Source organism: Acomys russatus, chromosome 16 (genome assembly GCF_903995435.1).
Source record: "Acomys russatus chromosome 16, mAcoRus1.1, whole genome shotgun sequence".
Classification (NCBI taxonomy): Eukaryota; Metazoa; Chordata; class Mammalia; order Rodentia; family Muridae; genus Acomys; species Acomys russatus.
The window spans coordinates 45,733,720-45,747,451 of record NC_067152.1 but is presented as its reverse complement, the minus strand read 5'-3'; the positions used below and the strand labels follow the sequence as shown (position 1 = coordinate 45,747,451).

At 56.1% G+C, this 13,732-nt stretch overlaps 1 protein-coding gene across 2 annotated transcripts in view; it reads left to right on the top strand.

The window, feature by feature from the left end:
• Positions 1-13,732, top strand: part of Aatk (apoptosis associated tyrosine kinase) — a 35,693-nt gene that overhangs the window by 12,320 nt on the left and 9,641 nt on the right. For both annotated transcript variants that reach the window (XM_051159183.1, XM_051159182.1), the window contains exons 2-3: positions 10,641-10,774; positions 12,822-12,969. In XM_051159183.1, the coding sequence (XP_051015140.1) occupies positions 10,641-10,774; positions 12,822-12,969 (282 nt within the window). The remainder of the gene's footprint in view (positions 1-10,640; positions 10,775-12,821; positions 12,970-13,732) is intronic.

Here is a 13,732-nt window from a genome sequence, read left to right as displayed (position 1 = left end):
GGATCCTAGTTACTGAGGCCACACAAGGCAAAGAGGAGGGGAGGCCCCGGATCATTGGCAAGGCTCCGCATGTTATTGAGGGTGGTCTCATGTTGAAGGAGATACTGTCACTAATAGTGACACTGGAGGGGAGCCTTGTGTCACAGCAGGGGAGCCTTGTGTCACTGAGGGGAGTCTTGTGTCACTGGAGGGGAGCGTGGTGTCACTAGAGGAGAGCCTTGTGTCACAGCAGGGGAGCCTTGTGTCACTGGAGGGGAGCCTTGTGTCACAGCAGGGGAGCCTTGTGTCACTGGAGGGGAGCCTTGTGTCACTGGAGGGGAGCCTGGTGTCACTAGAGGGGAGCCTTGTGTCACAGCAGGGGAGCCTTGTGTCACTGGAGGGAGCCTTGCGTCACTGGAGGGGAGTCTTGTGTCACTGGAGGGGAGCCTTGTGTCACTGGAGGGAAGCCTTGTGTCACTGGAGCCTTGTGTCACAGCAGGGGAGCCTTGTGTCACTGAGGGGAGTCTTGTGTCACTGGAGGGGAGCCTGGTGTCACTGGAGGGGAGCCTTGTATCACTGGAGGGGAGTCTTGCATCACTGGAGGGGAGCCTTGCGTCACTGGAGGGGAGCCTTGCATCACTGGAGGGGAGCCTTGCGTCACTGGAGGAGAGCCTTGCATCACTGGAGGGGAGCCTTGCGTCACTGGAGGGGAGTCTTGCGTCACTGGAGGGGAGCCTTGCGTCACTGGAGGGGAGCCTTGTGTCACTGGAGGGGAGTCTTGTGTCACTGGAGGGGAGCCTTGTGTCACTGGAGGGGAGCCTTGTGTCACTGGAGGGGAGCCTTGTGTCACTGGAGGGGAGCCTTGTGTCACTGGAGGGGAGCCTTGTGTCACTGGAGGGGAGTCTTGTGTCACAGCAGGGGAGCCTTGTGTCGCTGGAGGGGAGCCTTGTGTCACTGGAGGGGAGCCTTGTGTCACTGGAGAGGAGCCTTGTGTCACAGCAGGGGAGCCTTGTGTCACTGGAGGGGAGCCTTGTGTCACAGCAGGGGAGCCTTGTGTCACTGGAGGGGAGCCTTGTGTCACAGCAGGGGAGCCTTGTGTCACTGGAGGGGAGCCTTGCATCATTGGAAGAGAGACTGTGTTACTGGACAAAGTCCTGATGTCATAGGAAGTCAACCTGTGGTCACAGCAGGTCCTGATGTCATAGGAAGTCAACCTCATGTCACTGGAGGGGTGGAGCCGGCATCTGCTACTTTGTGGGCTCCTTTCTCTTTCACCCTTCTCCATCCTTTTCACCCCCAACACCAAATAGGAGGAAAAAAAAGGTTGGAGGGAAAGGGGGTGGCGGCGCTATCACTAGGCTGCTTCCTGCTGACTAGGGGTGTTGAGCTCCTTTGGGCAATCTTGGTCTTCTCCAGGCTAGCCTGGTCTACAGAGGGAGTCCAGGACAGCCAAAGCTACACAGAGAAACCCTGCCAAAAAAAAAAGCAAAAACATATAATGTTGCTGTGTTTTTTTAAAGAAACCAAAATTCCGGGCCAGGCGTGGTGGCGCACGCCTTTAATCCCAGCACTCAGGGAGGCAGAGGCAGGTGGATCACTGTGAGTTTGAGGCCAGCCTGGTCTACAAAGCGAGTCCAGGACAGCCAAGGCTACACAGAGAAATCCTGTCTCGGGGAAAAAAAGAAAAAGAAACCAAAATTCCAGAGTCCTCACTACAGAAGGGAGCCTTGCATCACTACAGGCAAGAGCCTCATCACTGTGCGGGACTTTCATGTCACTGAAGAAGACAGATCTGCTACTGCGGGCGGGGCGGGAGGAGTGCTTCACCTCATGTGGGTGGGCATGGAAGTCTTGTGTCACTGGAGGAACAGCCCCTTGTCCCTGGGTAGGTAGGACAGATGCCGGCAACCACTTCTAAAGAATTCCAGAGCTCTCAGATGCTCTTCCTTCTCTGGTCCCCTAGCACCTGCCCCAGTGTGAGGGTGGCATAAGGCCGGAGGAGGAGCAGGAGGAGGAGCAGGAGGAGGAGCAGGAGGAGGAGGAGGAGGCATGCTTTGGCTCCCCTCAGCTGGCTGGTGCTCACTCTAGGCATGCTCTGCTGTGTGAAAGAGAGTGGCTCAATCTGTGCCCAGGCCTCACACTGTGCCTGACGCACCCGGGCCTGCTTGATGGCTGGCGGCAGCTTCTTCAGACCCTGGAGGTCAAGGGCCAGAAAGTCAAGACTCCAGTAGCAAGATGTGCCTTTCCCCACAGGCTACCACACCAGCCTCCTCGTCTTGTGGGTGGGTGGGTGGCCACGCCCTTCGTCTGTGCGCTCCCATCATCCGCATCCTAAACATCCATGCGCAGCCCCCTTGTTGTTCTTGTGGCTTGGGGTTCTGGCCCCAAGTCAAGCCTCCCCCCTCCCTTCCCCCGTGCCCCTGCTGCCTGGGGCTGCACTCAAGAGTGGTAAGGGAGGGGTAGCCCCCTCTTAGGAGAACTGGCCCAGGGCCCAGGGGGACCAACCTAGGCTTCGTCCTCAGGTGAGGCAGCGGGGTTTTCCCTGTGGGGAGACGGGTGTAGATCAGGCCCAGGAGACATGTTTCCATCACCTATTCAGAGCAGTGTGGTAGGCCCCTCACTCTCAGGTCAGGGAGGCCGAGGCCTTGTGGTGGGAAGAAGCAGACTCGGTGTGTTCTGGGACCCAGCCTCTGACTCACCTGCCCTTCCTGCCTGGAGGGCTTCCTGGCTGGTGGACTCATATTTGCTGGCCTTAGGTCAACCCATCCCATAGAGGGCAGGTGGGCGCTCATCTCCTCTCTGACCAGGAGCCTCTCCGTCACCTGTGAAAATGCATGGAGACTCCAGTGGCTAAACAGCCCTTTGTACACTTTTCTTCAGGGAGACCCTGGAATGGATGGAGAGAGACAACCACAGTGACTGAGGGCCCTGAGGTGACAGTTAAAGTGTACCCCAAAACCCCTTTCATGGAGCCATGAGTGGGGGCATCACCGGGCTGGCTCAGCAGCTAGCTTAAGCCACCAGCCCCTGACCACGTGCAGGCCTGGGAGCACTGCCCACCTGCAGGCCTGGGAGCACCGCCCCTCCCTGGGGGCCCTCAGAGGGACCTGTCAGATCAGGGACTGAGTTCTGGGAGCCAGATGCCACTTTTGTGGGGTCCCTACCTTTCCTTACTGCTCTGAAGGCATTGTGCCTTCGAACCAGACCCAGGGTGTTTGGCGACAAGGCTACGGCATGGGGTGCCCAGAGGCATCAGGCATGACAGAATGGCTACTACAGCAGGTCACCACACAGGTGGGCGGAAGCCCGGCACAGCTGGTACAAGGGCAGTCACTTCCCAGCGGCCTAGGGAGGACTGTGTGTCGGATGCTGCACACCAAACTCGTGTCCTCAATCTTTGCCCTCCAGCAGGCCACCTCTCTAGTCTGCCCATACATTAGATGCCGGGGATCGCATCCAGCCTCAAGTGGCCCCCTGGTTCCTCCACACCCCTACCAAGTCCTTGGGAAGCTCTTGACACCGCTCAACCAACACTGTAACATTTCCAGGGATCGCCACCTGGTGGCAGGAGTAGGCCATCGGCCGTGACCTAAATTGAGTACAACAAAGAGACCCAGGCGGCCAGTTGGCCCCCAGATAGTCTGGACCCTGGGCTCCTCAAAAGTGTAGACGTGGGTTTGGACAGGGACTCACAGGTCGGGGCAGGACCACGTGGGCAGAGCTGGACAAGCAGGGCTACCTGGGAAGACACAACCAGATGGAAAGCCTTCGCTCTCGGGGGCTCTCACCACACTGCAGGGGCCTCCCTGTCCTCCCCGCCTGGCCTTGGCCCTTCCCGCTCCTGCTTTCACCTCAGCTGGTCCCCATGTTCCCAGGGCAGGACAGTGGCTGAGCACATGATGAATGTGGGGGCTTGAGGGGTTAGTCTGGCCCAGCTAATGTGCGTGTGACCTGAAAGGCCAACTGTTCTGCCCAGAACCTTCCAGGCAGTGGCATAGAATGTCTGTCTGCCTAGCATTCAAAAAGAAGGGAGCGGTGGGCGAGGCCCATCGTCAGCACTGGCCACCAGCCAGCCTTACCCATCACACTGTGAGCCAACCAGGGCCCTCAGAGACCTGCCCTGCTGGCAAGGCCTGCCTTCCTGTTTATGGGTACCTTCTCCTCCTCATGTGGCCTGTCCTGTGTCACCTGGCAGGCAGGGGAATCTGAGGCAAGTGCTACCTCTGGCTTGCCTCACCGGAGATGGTACCAGCTAGAAGGGCCGTTGTGTTTGCTTTTATTCGCTTCCCTGACAATTAGGGTCAGAAGGTTAAAGTCACTTCTGTTGGCAGACACCAAGAGTAGAGGAGTCATCCCTGGAGGCTGTGAGAAGATCATCTGCAAAGTCTCTTTGGCCAGGCTTGGTGACACAGCTGCAGGCCTGAGGGAGGAGCAGGTGGGCAGCTTTGGGGTCACCCCACCAACTGCAGGTGCACTCCCACCAAACCTGAGAGTCCTGACACACAAAGCCAGTCACTACCTCAACATGGCTCAATTCCCTGAGAATCTAGGAAGTTGGGAGGCTGACACAAATAGCAGATGAGTTCTGGGTGGTGGCACAAGTGTTTGATCCTAGCTCTTGGGAGGCAGAGGCAGGCTAATCTCTGTGAGTTCCAGGCCAGCCTGGTCTACAGGGCAAGATCCAGGACAGCCAGGGCCACACAGAGAAACAAACAAAACAAAACAAAGAACAACAACAAAACCGAAACCAAAAACAACAGACAAGGAGTGAGAACTCATGTCCTGAGGGTAGCGGCATTGCCCAACTTCCGGGGCATAGGCCACTTCAGAGGCAAGGAAGCAACACAAACATGGCTGCCCTGGGGGGGTCTGTGTGGCGGTAGGTTTGGGTGCAAGTAGGCAAGATTGCCAGACAGAATTCTTGACTGAAGTGTTTTGGGGCCTGCACGCACACTGTTGGGTACTGAATTCTGGAAACCCCCCACCCCCAGCCCACCCTGTGAGGAGGCATGGAGGATGTGCCTGTGGGGGATGGCCAGGGGTGGGGGTGCCCATGAGGTGGGCCTCTCCCGGCGAGGACTAGCATAGGATTGTGTAGGAGGCGCTGATGACCTCACAGAGCCAAGATCTGGATGTGACCGATGCTTTTACACACTCCCTGAGATGCTGGAGGAACAACAAAGCCACGTACGGTTTTATCAATGTGTAGGTTTGGAGTGGGTGGTTGGCCTGATCCTCAGGTGGGCGGGGAGGTCCAGTCAGTGTGGCCAAGCTGGGTTTCCATCTGTGCTCTCAGAGTCCTGGTGAACAGGGTTTCTCTGTGTAGCCCTGTTGTCCTAGACCAGGCTGACCTAGACCCTGTTGGTAGACCAGGCTGACCTTGAACTCACAGCCATCCGCCAGTTTCTGACTCCCCGAGTGCTGGCAGCAGGGGCGTGTGCCACTGAGCCCCGCTTTCCTTTTTATTTCTTGAATAGAAGAGGCTGTTCTAGAGGCCTCGTTGCCTGCACGTTCTAACTAACACAGGCTAGCATAACAGAGTCATACAAACAGCTAACAGAGGCCCGACGAAAGGGGGCAGCCATCTTAACCACGATGGCCGGTGGAAGGCCACGAGAGATCTTGTTTATCTCTGCATGCGGATCATTAGCTCATCAACACTATGAGCGCAATCTGACACATGCAAGCATCGCATGCCAGGAAACTGTTGACAAACACCGTGAGGCTCGAACAGCAAATGATCTGCAGTAGCTCTGTCTTGTACAAACGTGGTTCCCAATTCTATCGTCTCTTGACTAATTTCTGCTTATATGTTTGCTGTGATATTAGTCGTTTCACTAACGATACAGGCCATATTTCTTTGTACACCAGCAGTCACTCTTGGGACTGGTAATAAAAAAAGACTGAAAACAACATCTTATTATGTCCTGTCACAGGCCTGCCTTTTATCCCCCTGACAAAAAGCATTTGGATTCTGCAGTGAAAAGCTGAGAATTAGCATCATTTTCAGGTCACTGGTATTGTGTCCTTGATGTCTCCCTAAGTTACTGGCTTATTCTTCCTCTTGGGACATCTCCCCTTGATGGGTTTGTGGTCTATCTGAAGACGCGTCGTTTGTCCGGTGGTCTCCTGGATGCTGTCCGGGTTGGATGCATTGAGTGGGAGCCATCCGGGACTGGGCTCCTTTCCTGGAAAGACACAGCATAGCCCCACCCTGATGTTAGAACCTCTTTCTGTTAACAAATACTTTTTTTTTTTTTTTTTTTTTTGGAGACAGGGTTTCTCTGTGCAGCCTTGGCTGTCCTAGACTCGCTTTTTGTAGATCAGGCTGGCCTCGAACTCACAGCGATCCGCCTGCTTCTGCCTCCAGGTGTGCGCCACCATGCCCGGCATTAACAAATACTTTCAGTTGTGTCTCCTTTAGGGCAAAGTGCTTTAGGGCATCCTCCAAAGTGAGAAGCTTTAAAGTTAGCATGACTTAATGCTGTATAGCATGTGGGGACTTAGGTGGGTGCATGTGGGTGTTTTTATTTATTTATTTATTTTTTATTTTTTGGTGTTTTGAGACAGGGTTTTTCTGTGTAACCTTGGCTGTCCTGGACTCGCTTTGTAGACCAAGTTGGCCTCAAACTCACAGCGATCCACCTGCCTCTGCCTCCTGAGTGCTGGGATTAAAGGCATACACCACCATGCCCGGCCTTGTTTTTATTTTTTTAATTTGCTGTCTTACTATTTGGTGGTGTTGTTTCACAAGAGATTTCAGTAACATAATTAATATTCTATAAATTGCAAACTCCTTTAAATTGTTTGCTCATATGAGCCGGGCTGTGGTCAGCTCTTAGTTGTGTTGGGAGTCTTAGAAAGGAAACATGAGCTGGGCGTGGTGGCGCACGCCTGTAATCCCAGCACTCGGGAGGCAGAGGCAGGTGGATCACTGTGAGTTCGAGGCCAGCCTGGTCTACAAAGTGAGTCCAGGACAGCCAAGGCTACACAGAGAAACCCTGTCTTGAAAAACCAAACCAAACCAAACCAAACCAAACAAACAAACAAACAAAAAAAACGAAAAACAAAAACAAAAAAGAAAGGAAACAAGCGAAGAGCCATTTGACAAAGTCGAGTTCCAGCTGTGACAGGATGGGGTTTTCCTTGAGCCCCCAGGCCTCATGCCTGGGGCAGCTCTTCCAGCCGACTGGTTAGGGGGTGGCACCGGTGCACGACTTTAGTGCACCCAGAGCACACAGTCACAGCCTGAGTCCCAGAGGTCAAGCTGGTGTGAGAATCACCACTGCTAAGTGTGCTTGGCATTCTGGGTAAAATTCGCCCCCAATAGGGGACAGGCTCTCGTGAGCCCCCTCGGGTCTGATCATTTGTGGCAGACCAAGGCAAGCTCAAAACTAAAACAAACAAACAAAACCTATTTTATTAACAATAGTCATTAACTTCTAAGGGTTTAAAACCCAAGGCTACTTACATAAGGTACATAAAATTAAGTGCAATTTTAATTCTGAGCTCGAGGAAGACTCCCCCCCACCCCATAACAGGGCACTCAGAAGGACTGTAAAGGACACAGACGTGTGAACGCTATCACAGCATAATAGTTCCATGGGGGAAGAACTTGCTGGAAGGTTCTAGTTTACTACATTTCTCAGACAGTCTGATGTAAGAGACTCTCAGGCTGTGCCCAAAATAATTTTAGGTGAAAACTTCAAAATCAGCAAAGCCCAATTGTAGGCAGGGTTCTGTCCCAAGCTCCTCGTGCGCGTCCCGTTTACTAGACTGCGCCCTTAAGGACCTCACCCCGGCATTTCCTCCCTCTGTTGCACGCCCTGCACACCCAGACCTTCTGCGACACTCCCTGTCTGTCAGGTGAGGCTGGGCACCGTTCTCAAGGCATCTCTGCCCTCCACATGCTAAGTTCACATCAGGCCTCAGCCTTCCTTCAGGACACCCACTTTGGGTGAGGATGTGTGAACTGGGCCTCCAGAGCTACCCACCTACCCACCGTGATGGGAATACTCTGATCTCCCCTCAGGCCACCCAGTAAACTGCTACCCCAACTTAGATGAACTGCGGAGTCTGGGTTTGAAGACCCGTTTCTCCCTCTAAGGTTGGGGATGAGCATCACCTGAGTTCCTCCGAACGACCCAAGGTGTGGTCCTGCTTGAAAAATAATTGACAGGGATTTTGGGGGTGGGCGGGTTTCCGAGACAGGGTTTCTCTGTGTAGCCCTGGCTGTCCTGGACTCACTTTGTAGACCAGGCTGGCCTCGAACTCACAGAGATCCGCCTGCCTCTGCCTCCCGAGTGCTGGGATTACAGGCGTGCGCCACCATGTCCAGCTAATTAACAGGGATCCCCCCCTTTTCATGGGTTCTTTTTACATTAATGTCTATGTGTTTCCAATTATTAGTATCAGAGGTTCTTTGTTCAGGAAATTAAGGATTAAATTTTAGCCACTTGGGTAAAGTTGTAGAAAAGCTTTTGCTCTGATCATTCTGCCCCCCTGGGTCTTAGCAAACATTCCAGTAACTATACAAAATGCTTTGTCTCAGAGGATCGAGGCAAGCCCATGTTAGTTCGCTCAGTGTCCCAGCTCCTAGCGTGAGAGGACTGGCCCCCTACCCACTGCTTTTATTTAAGGAAAATGTTCTTACCTTCTCTGAGGGCTGAGCCCCACATTGGGTGCCAGCTCTGGGGCTACGCATACCTTCCTTTGAGGGGACAACCCTCTGTGCTACATTCCCGGTTTCCCCAGTGTTTATCTGTGAGCACAGGGACCTCCACGCCTCCCACAGGCCTGCAGAGCATCTCTCGCCACAACCCTCTGTGGCCAGGGCCTGCTGCAGGTCTGAGGAGACCCACAGAAAAGCCAGTGGCCTTGACGAGCAGTCAGGTCGAGGGCTGCAGTGCAAGCTGAGCTCTGCCCTTTCCGGGGTGGCTTCTACCTGGCACATGCCCGTGCAGCCCAGGGACTCAGCAAGGAATGGACTGAGGTACTGGATGCCAGCCCCAGGCCTCAGCGCCATCAGGTGGGCCCATGAATGCAGGTAGCAGTGGGCGTGGGAGGGGAGGGTCTGATGCCATAGCCACACCAGAAGGAGAGAGGAGAGATGGCTTACCATGGCAACAGCGTCCTCCACAGGGGGCTCACTGTTTCCTGGAGATGCAGAAGGGTGCTCACTCCTGTGTCAGACATATGATGGACTCCATGCTTACATTCATGTGACACGCAGTACCACTTGCATAAGGTGGGAGTATTTGACACGCATACATGTAGGACCACGTGTGTAAAAAGCACATATGTGGCAGGCATGCCCGGAACCGTGCCTGTCTAGGCCACTGGCTCAGGATGGGGGCTGGTCCCATCAATGTGATTGCCTTCTATGGACTTTTAGCTTCTGGCTGTTTACCCTGGCATGGTGTCACCACGTCCCGCCTCGCCAGCTGCCCCTGCCCCCTTGTTCCTTAGCCCGGCCTGGATCGCAAGGACCCTCTCCCCTCTAGGTGTGAGGTAGGAAGTATTCACAAGCGCCCCTGTTCCTCTTGGACCCTCAGGCCCCCACTTCCTCCAGGCAGCCCTCCCAGATGCATTGTTAGCCAGAAGCCCCATGGCCTCATCCTCGCTGAGCTGGGGTATGCCCGAGTGTGTACTGCCGCCGCCTTGGTGGCTAATGCTGCAGAGACTCAGCACCCACAGGAGCCGGGGTGCTGTAGGTTATCAGAGGATTGGATAGAGAAGACCTCTGAGGACAAAGGGTGACTCGGAGCCTGAATGCTGAGGAACGGCAGGCTCAGGAGGCAGAGCTATTCTCAAGCCAGTGGGCACCCTGGGCTGGCCCCAGAAGCCAGCTGGAGACGCCAGAGCTGGCTTCCCCCGTGCCCCCCGCTCCCCGCTTTGGATGCTCAGCGTGAGGGGCTGGGGTTGTGTTCTGCTGTCCTGAGCACCTTGGCTTCCTCACCTCATTGGGATCAGGGGCTAAAAAAGGACCTGCTCTCCCAGGTCAGAAGCAGCCCCAAGGGACTTGGGAGGACCAGATGAGGGCACTTTGTTCCCCAGCAGAAGCCGGACAACTCCTTAGTGCCTGCAGGAGAATTACTGCTTTGATGTCCCTCGACTTCCAGGGCCCTCAGTGGCCTTTCACCCCCACAGTGAGCTGAGTGGTGTGAGTGGAGTCTGGAAACACAAGGGTGGATCTTATTTTTCTTAAGTAAAAATTCGAGTGCGTGGCTGTTTTTCCCCCCTGAATGCATGTCTGTGTGCCGTGTGTGTGTGTGTGTGTGTGTGTGTGTGTGTGTGTGTGTGTGTGTGTGTAGTGGAGTTCAGAAAAGGGCATTTGATCCCCTGGATTTGGTGTTAGTGAGCCACTGTGTGGGTGCTGAAAACTGGACCCAAGTCCTCTGGAAGAGCAGCCAGTGCTCTGAACTGCCGAGCCATCTCCCCAGCCATGATAGTGCGTCCCTGTATGGCCTAAGACCCTGATGTCACAGAGAGGCGTCCATGGGCTTTGGGGTTGGGGGCAGAGCCCACACCGGCCACTTCACTAGCTCTGGCCACCACCTTTCCTGGGTCGGTTGGCTGGAGGCCGTGTCCAGGCGCAGGAGCAGAGCAAGGGGTCACATGCCAAGGCCGAGGTGAGACATCTGTGCTCTGCTTCCTTGCAGACGGTGCCCCACTCAGTGAGCTGTCCTGGTCATCATCCCTCGCTGTGGTGGCTGTGTCCTTCTCTGGGCTTCTCACTGTCATCGTCCTCATGTTGGCCTGTCTGTGCTGTAAGAAGGGCGGCATTGGGTTCAAGGTGAGGACCTTGCATAAGAGCTGCAAGGGGTGTTGTGTCTACCCCCCCCACCCCCAGGTCCCCTCTATCTTGGGGCTGCCATGGTGGCTGGTTTTTCTGGAGCTTCCTGGGGACCAACTGAACCCCTTGTCTGGTATCCTCTCTACTGGCGGCTCCTGGGGCCCCATCCCCTGTCCCTCATCTAGGGCCCCCCTTTGTAGACATGGCCTCACGCTGTCCCATCCTAGCACCATGTCAGGCCTGTCCAGGTCTAGGGAAGCTGAGATGATGTCAGGGAGCCTTTAGGGGTTCATTAGAGCATTCTGACTCACAGCGAAGAGGCAGCCCTGCCTCACTGAGGCAGAGGGAAAGCGAAGCCACACAGACAGCTTCCCTGGTGCCCACATCATCACTTGGGAGCTCCAGGAACAAGGGCACCTGTTTGCAGCCACGGCAGCCACACTCTTTGTGGCGTGTCCGCTGAAGGTCCTGTGCCTTCACTGCAGTCTCCCTAGGAGGATAGACTTCTCAGTGGAGGCCTCCACTCTAGTGATGAAGATGAAGGCACACCCCAGCATCTTTCCTCTTTCCATCTTTCTGTGCCCACTCCTCTCACACTGTGGCTCTAAGCAGGAAGGCAGGGCAGAAAGCATGAAGCTAAGCGCCCCTCTCCCTGAGAGGAGGCGCCACTGCGGGCTGCGGGGGCTGTGGCCTTGCCTGTCAGCACATTAAGGCCTGGACAGAGCTCTGGTAATTCCCGCACCCACGTGGGGTGGCAGGCTGGACAGGAGGTCAGGGTGGGAGGAGGGCTTGTGGTCAAGCACAGTGCGTGCCCATCTGTATCTGGGGTACCTCCTATCTGGTAACCTGCACCAAATGCCCAGACCCCAGCCAGACCAGGGAGCTGAGTGCCTAAGCAGCAGTGTGGTAACGGCCCCCCGCCCCACCCTTGCAGGTTTTCCCTGCCCTGGTGCCCCTACCCCAGGGGACAAGTCTCCTGACCACAAGCACCCAGCAGGCTGGACAGTCAAGGAAAGAGGACTCTGAGAGGTTGCTGAGGTGGGGGTGGGAGCCCAGGGTGAGGCTTAGGCGGCCATTGTGTAGCAAGGCCCTTCCTCGGGCCCTGAGAACAAAGCCCCACACAGGGACTCACCACAGCCCCTCCCACCCGTACCCTTCTCACCTCCTCGGGAGCATGGTGCCCAGAACATTCCGGGGCCAGTGTGCCTTGATTGGAGGGTCACTGCCTCCTGCTTCCTCAGTGGGCTCCCTGTTGCTGGGGCTGCCCTGGGCAGGGGCAGACAGCCCGATGATGCTCACGCTATGCTATCTGATCTCCCGCTGTGCTGGGGGAACCCGGCTGGCTCTCTGGCAGTGGCAAGGGAAGGTAATGGCTGATCCTGAGGGGGAGGTGGGCATCGCAGGCTCAGGTGTGTGGGGCAGAGGACAGTCTAAGGGGGTCGCCTGGGCTCTGGAGAGGGAGAGTTGCCACAGGTGTCAGTGGCTTTGTGCCCATAGAGCAGACCTGGGCTAGCCACCAGGGACATGGGGCCACCCCTTCGTGGCCGTGGCCCATCCCAGACTAACTCTGCTCAGAATGTGATCTAGACAGAGCAGGGGTGGGGTGTGTGGGGGTTTCGTCAATCAGGTCCCTGGGTTCCTTGCTTCCTGTCCAGCTAGGGATAGGACACTGTTTACTTTTCCCAGGGAGGTGCAATGGAGCCCCCACCCCCACCCCCCACTCTCGTCTGTAAATCTGTTCCAAGCCCTGTCGGGACTGTGACAGCCTCTGTGAAGGGCAGCTCTGCCTCTGCCCCTTGAACCCTATCTCTAGCCCTCCCCCCAGGCAGGACTCAGCCTAGGCTGCCAGCCCCACCTTTGGCTGAGGCCTTTGGCTCCTCATGGGATGGTGTTCCCGAGGAGTCGGAGCCTATGGACAGGTGTGCAGTGACCATCCCATTTTTAGTCCGGTTGAGCACTGGGGAAACGGGCCTTTCATAGCATAGCCTGCTGTGCCTCGCTGACCCCGTGTGGCCTGACCATCCACCTGCGCTGGCCCAACCTGCAGGAGTTTGAGAATGCTGAAGGGGATGAGTATGTGGCCGACTTCTCGGAGCAGGGCTCCCCGGCTGCAGCTGCGCAGAACGGCCCCGATGTGTATGTCCTGCCCCTCACGGAGGTCTCCCTGCCGATGGCTAAGCAGCCGGGTCGCTCAGGTGAGTGGGCCTGTCTTCTCCACTCCATTGTGTCTTGGGGTCGGCAGGGCGTGGAAGCCTGAAGCGGGTACAGTGTGGGGTGGGGACACGGGATATATGCAGTGAGAGGCCGAGGCATCTCAGGCTGGGCTATATTGGATGGTGCGTGGACCCTCCTCCTGGACCTGAGGGCCAGCTTTCAGCAGCCTTGAGAGTGGTGGCCTGTGTCTGTCATTTCTCCACCCAAGGGGCTGCTGTGCATAGGTGGCCTAGCACTCTGGCTTTGGGATTATGTGCCTGTCTCTGCTTAACCCCAGACTCTGCTCCCTTGTGCCCAACCCTGGAGGAACATGGCCTCATTGTCTCTGCCAAACAGGGTCTGCCCACACAGCAAAGAGAGGATGCCTAAGCAGGGCCTCTTCCTGGGGCGCCCTTGCCCTCTGCCTGCCCCTCTTGTTTGCCTTCCTCCCAGAGCCTCTCCTCCTAGGTTAGTTCCCTCTGGTCTCCTTGCTCTGGGTGTGACAGGCAAATGCCCTCATCAAGGTGGGTGCCTGGGACTATGGCCACCTCTACCACAGTCGGCTCTTGGGCCTTTGCAGTATGCATGTCTAGCCGAGGGCTGTGCCTTGTCCATCTGATGCCTCCAGTGATGCTGAGGAGACTGTCAGGCTGAGCATGTCCCTGGCCCTAATGCCTCCTTAACTGTGGCGAAACGCTGGCCACTCTCCGTGCCTCAACCAGGCTCTCAACACAATTCTTTCCATCAAGGGCCCAGCCTGCACCA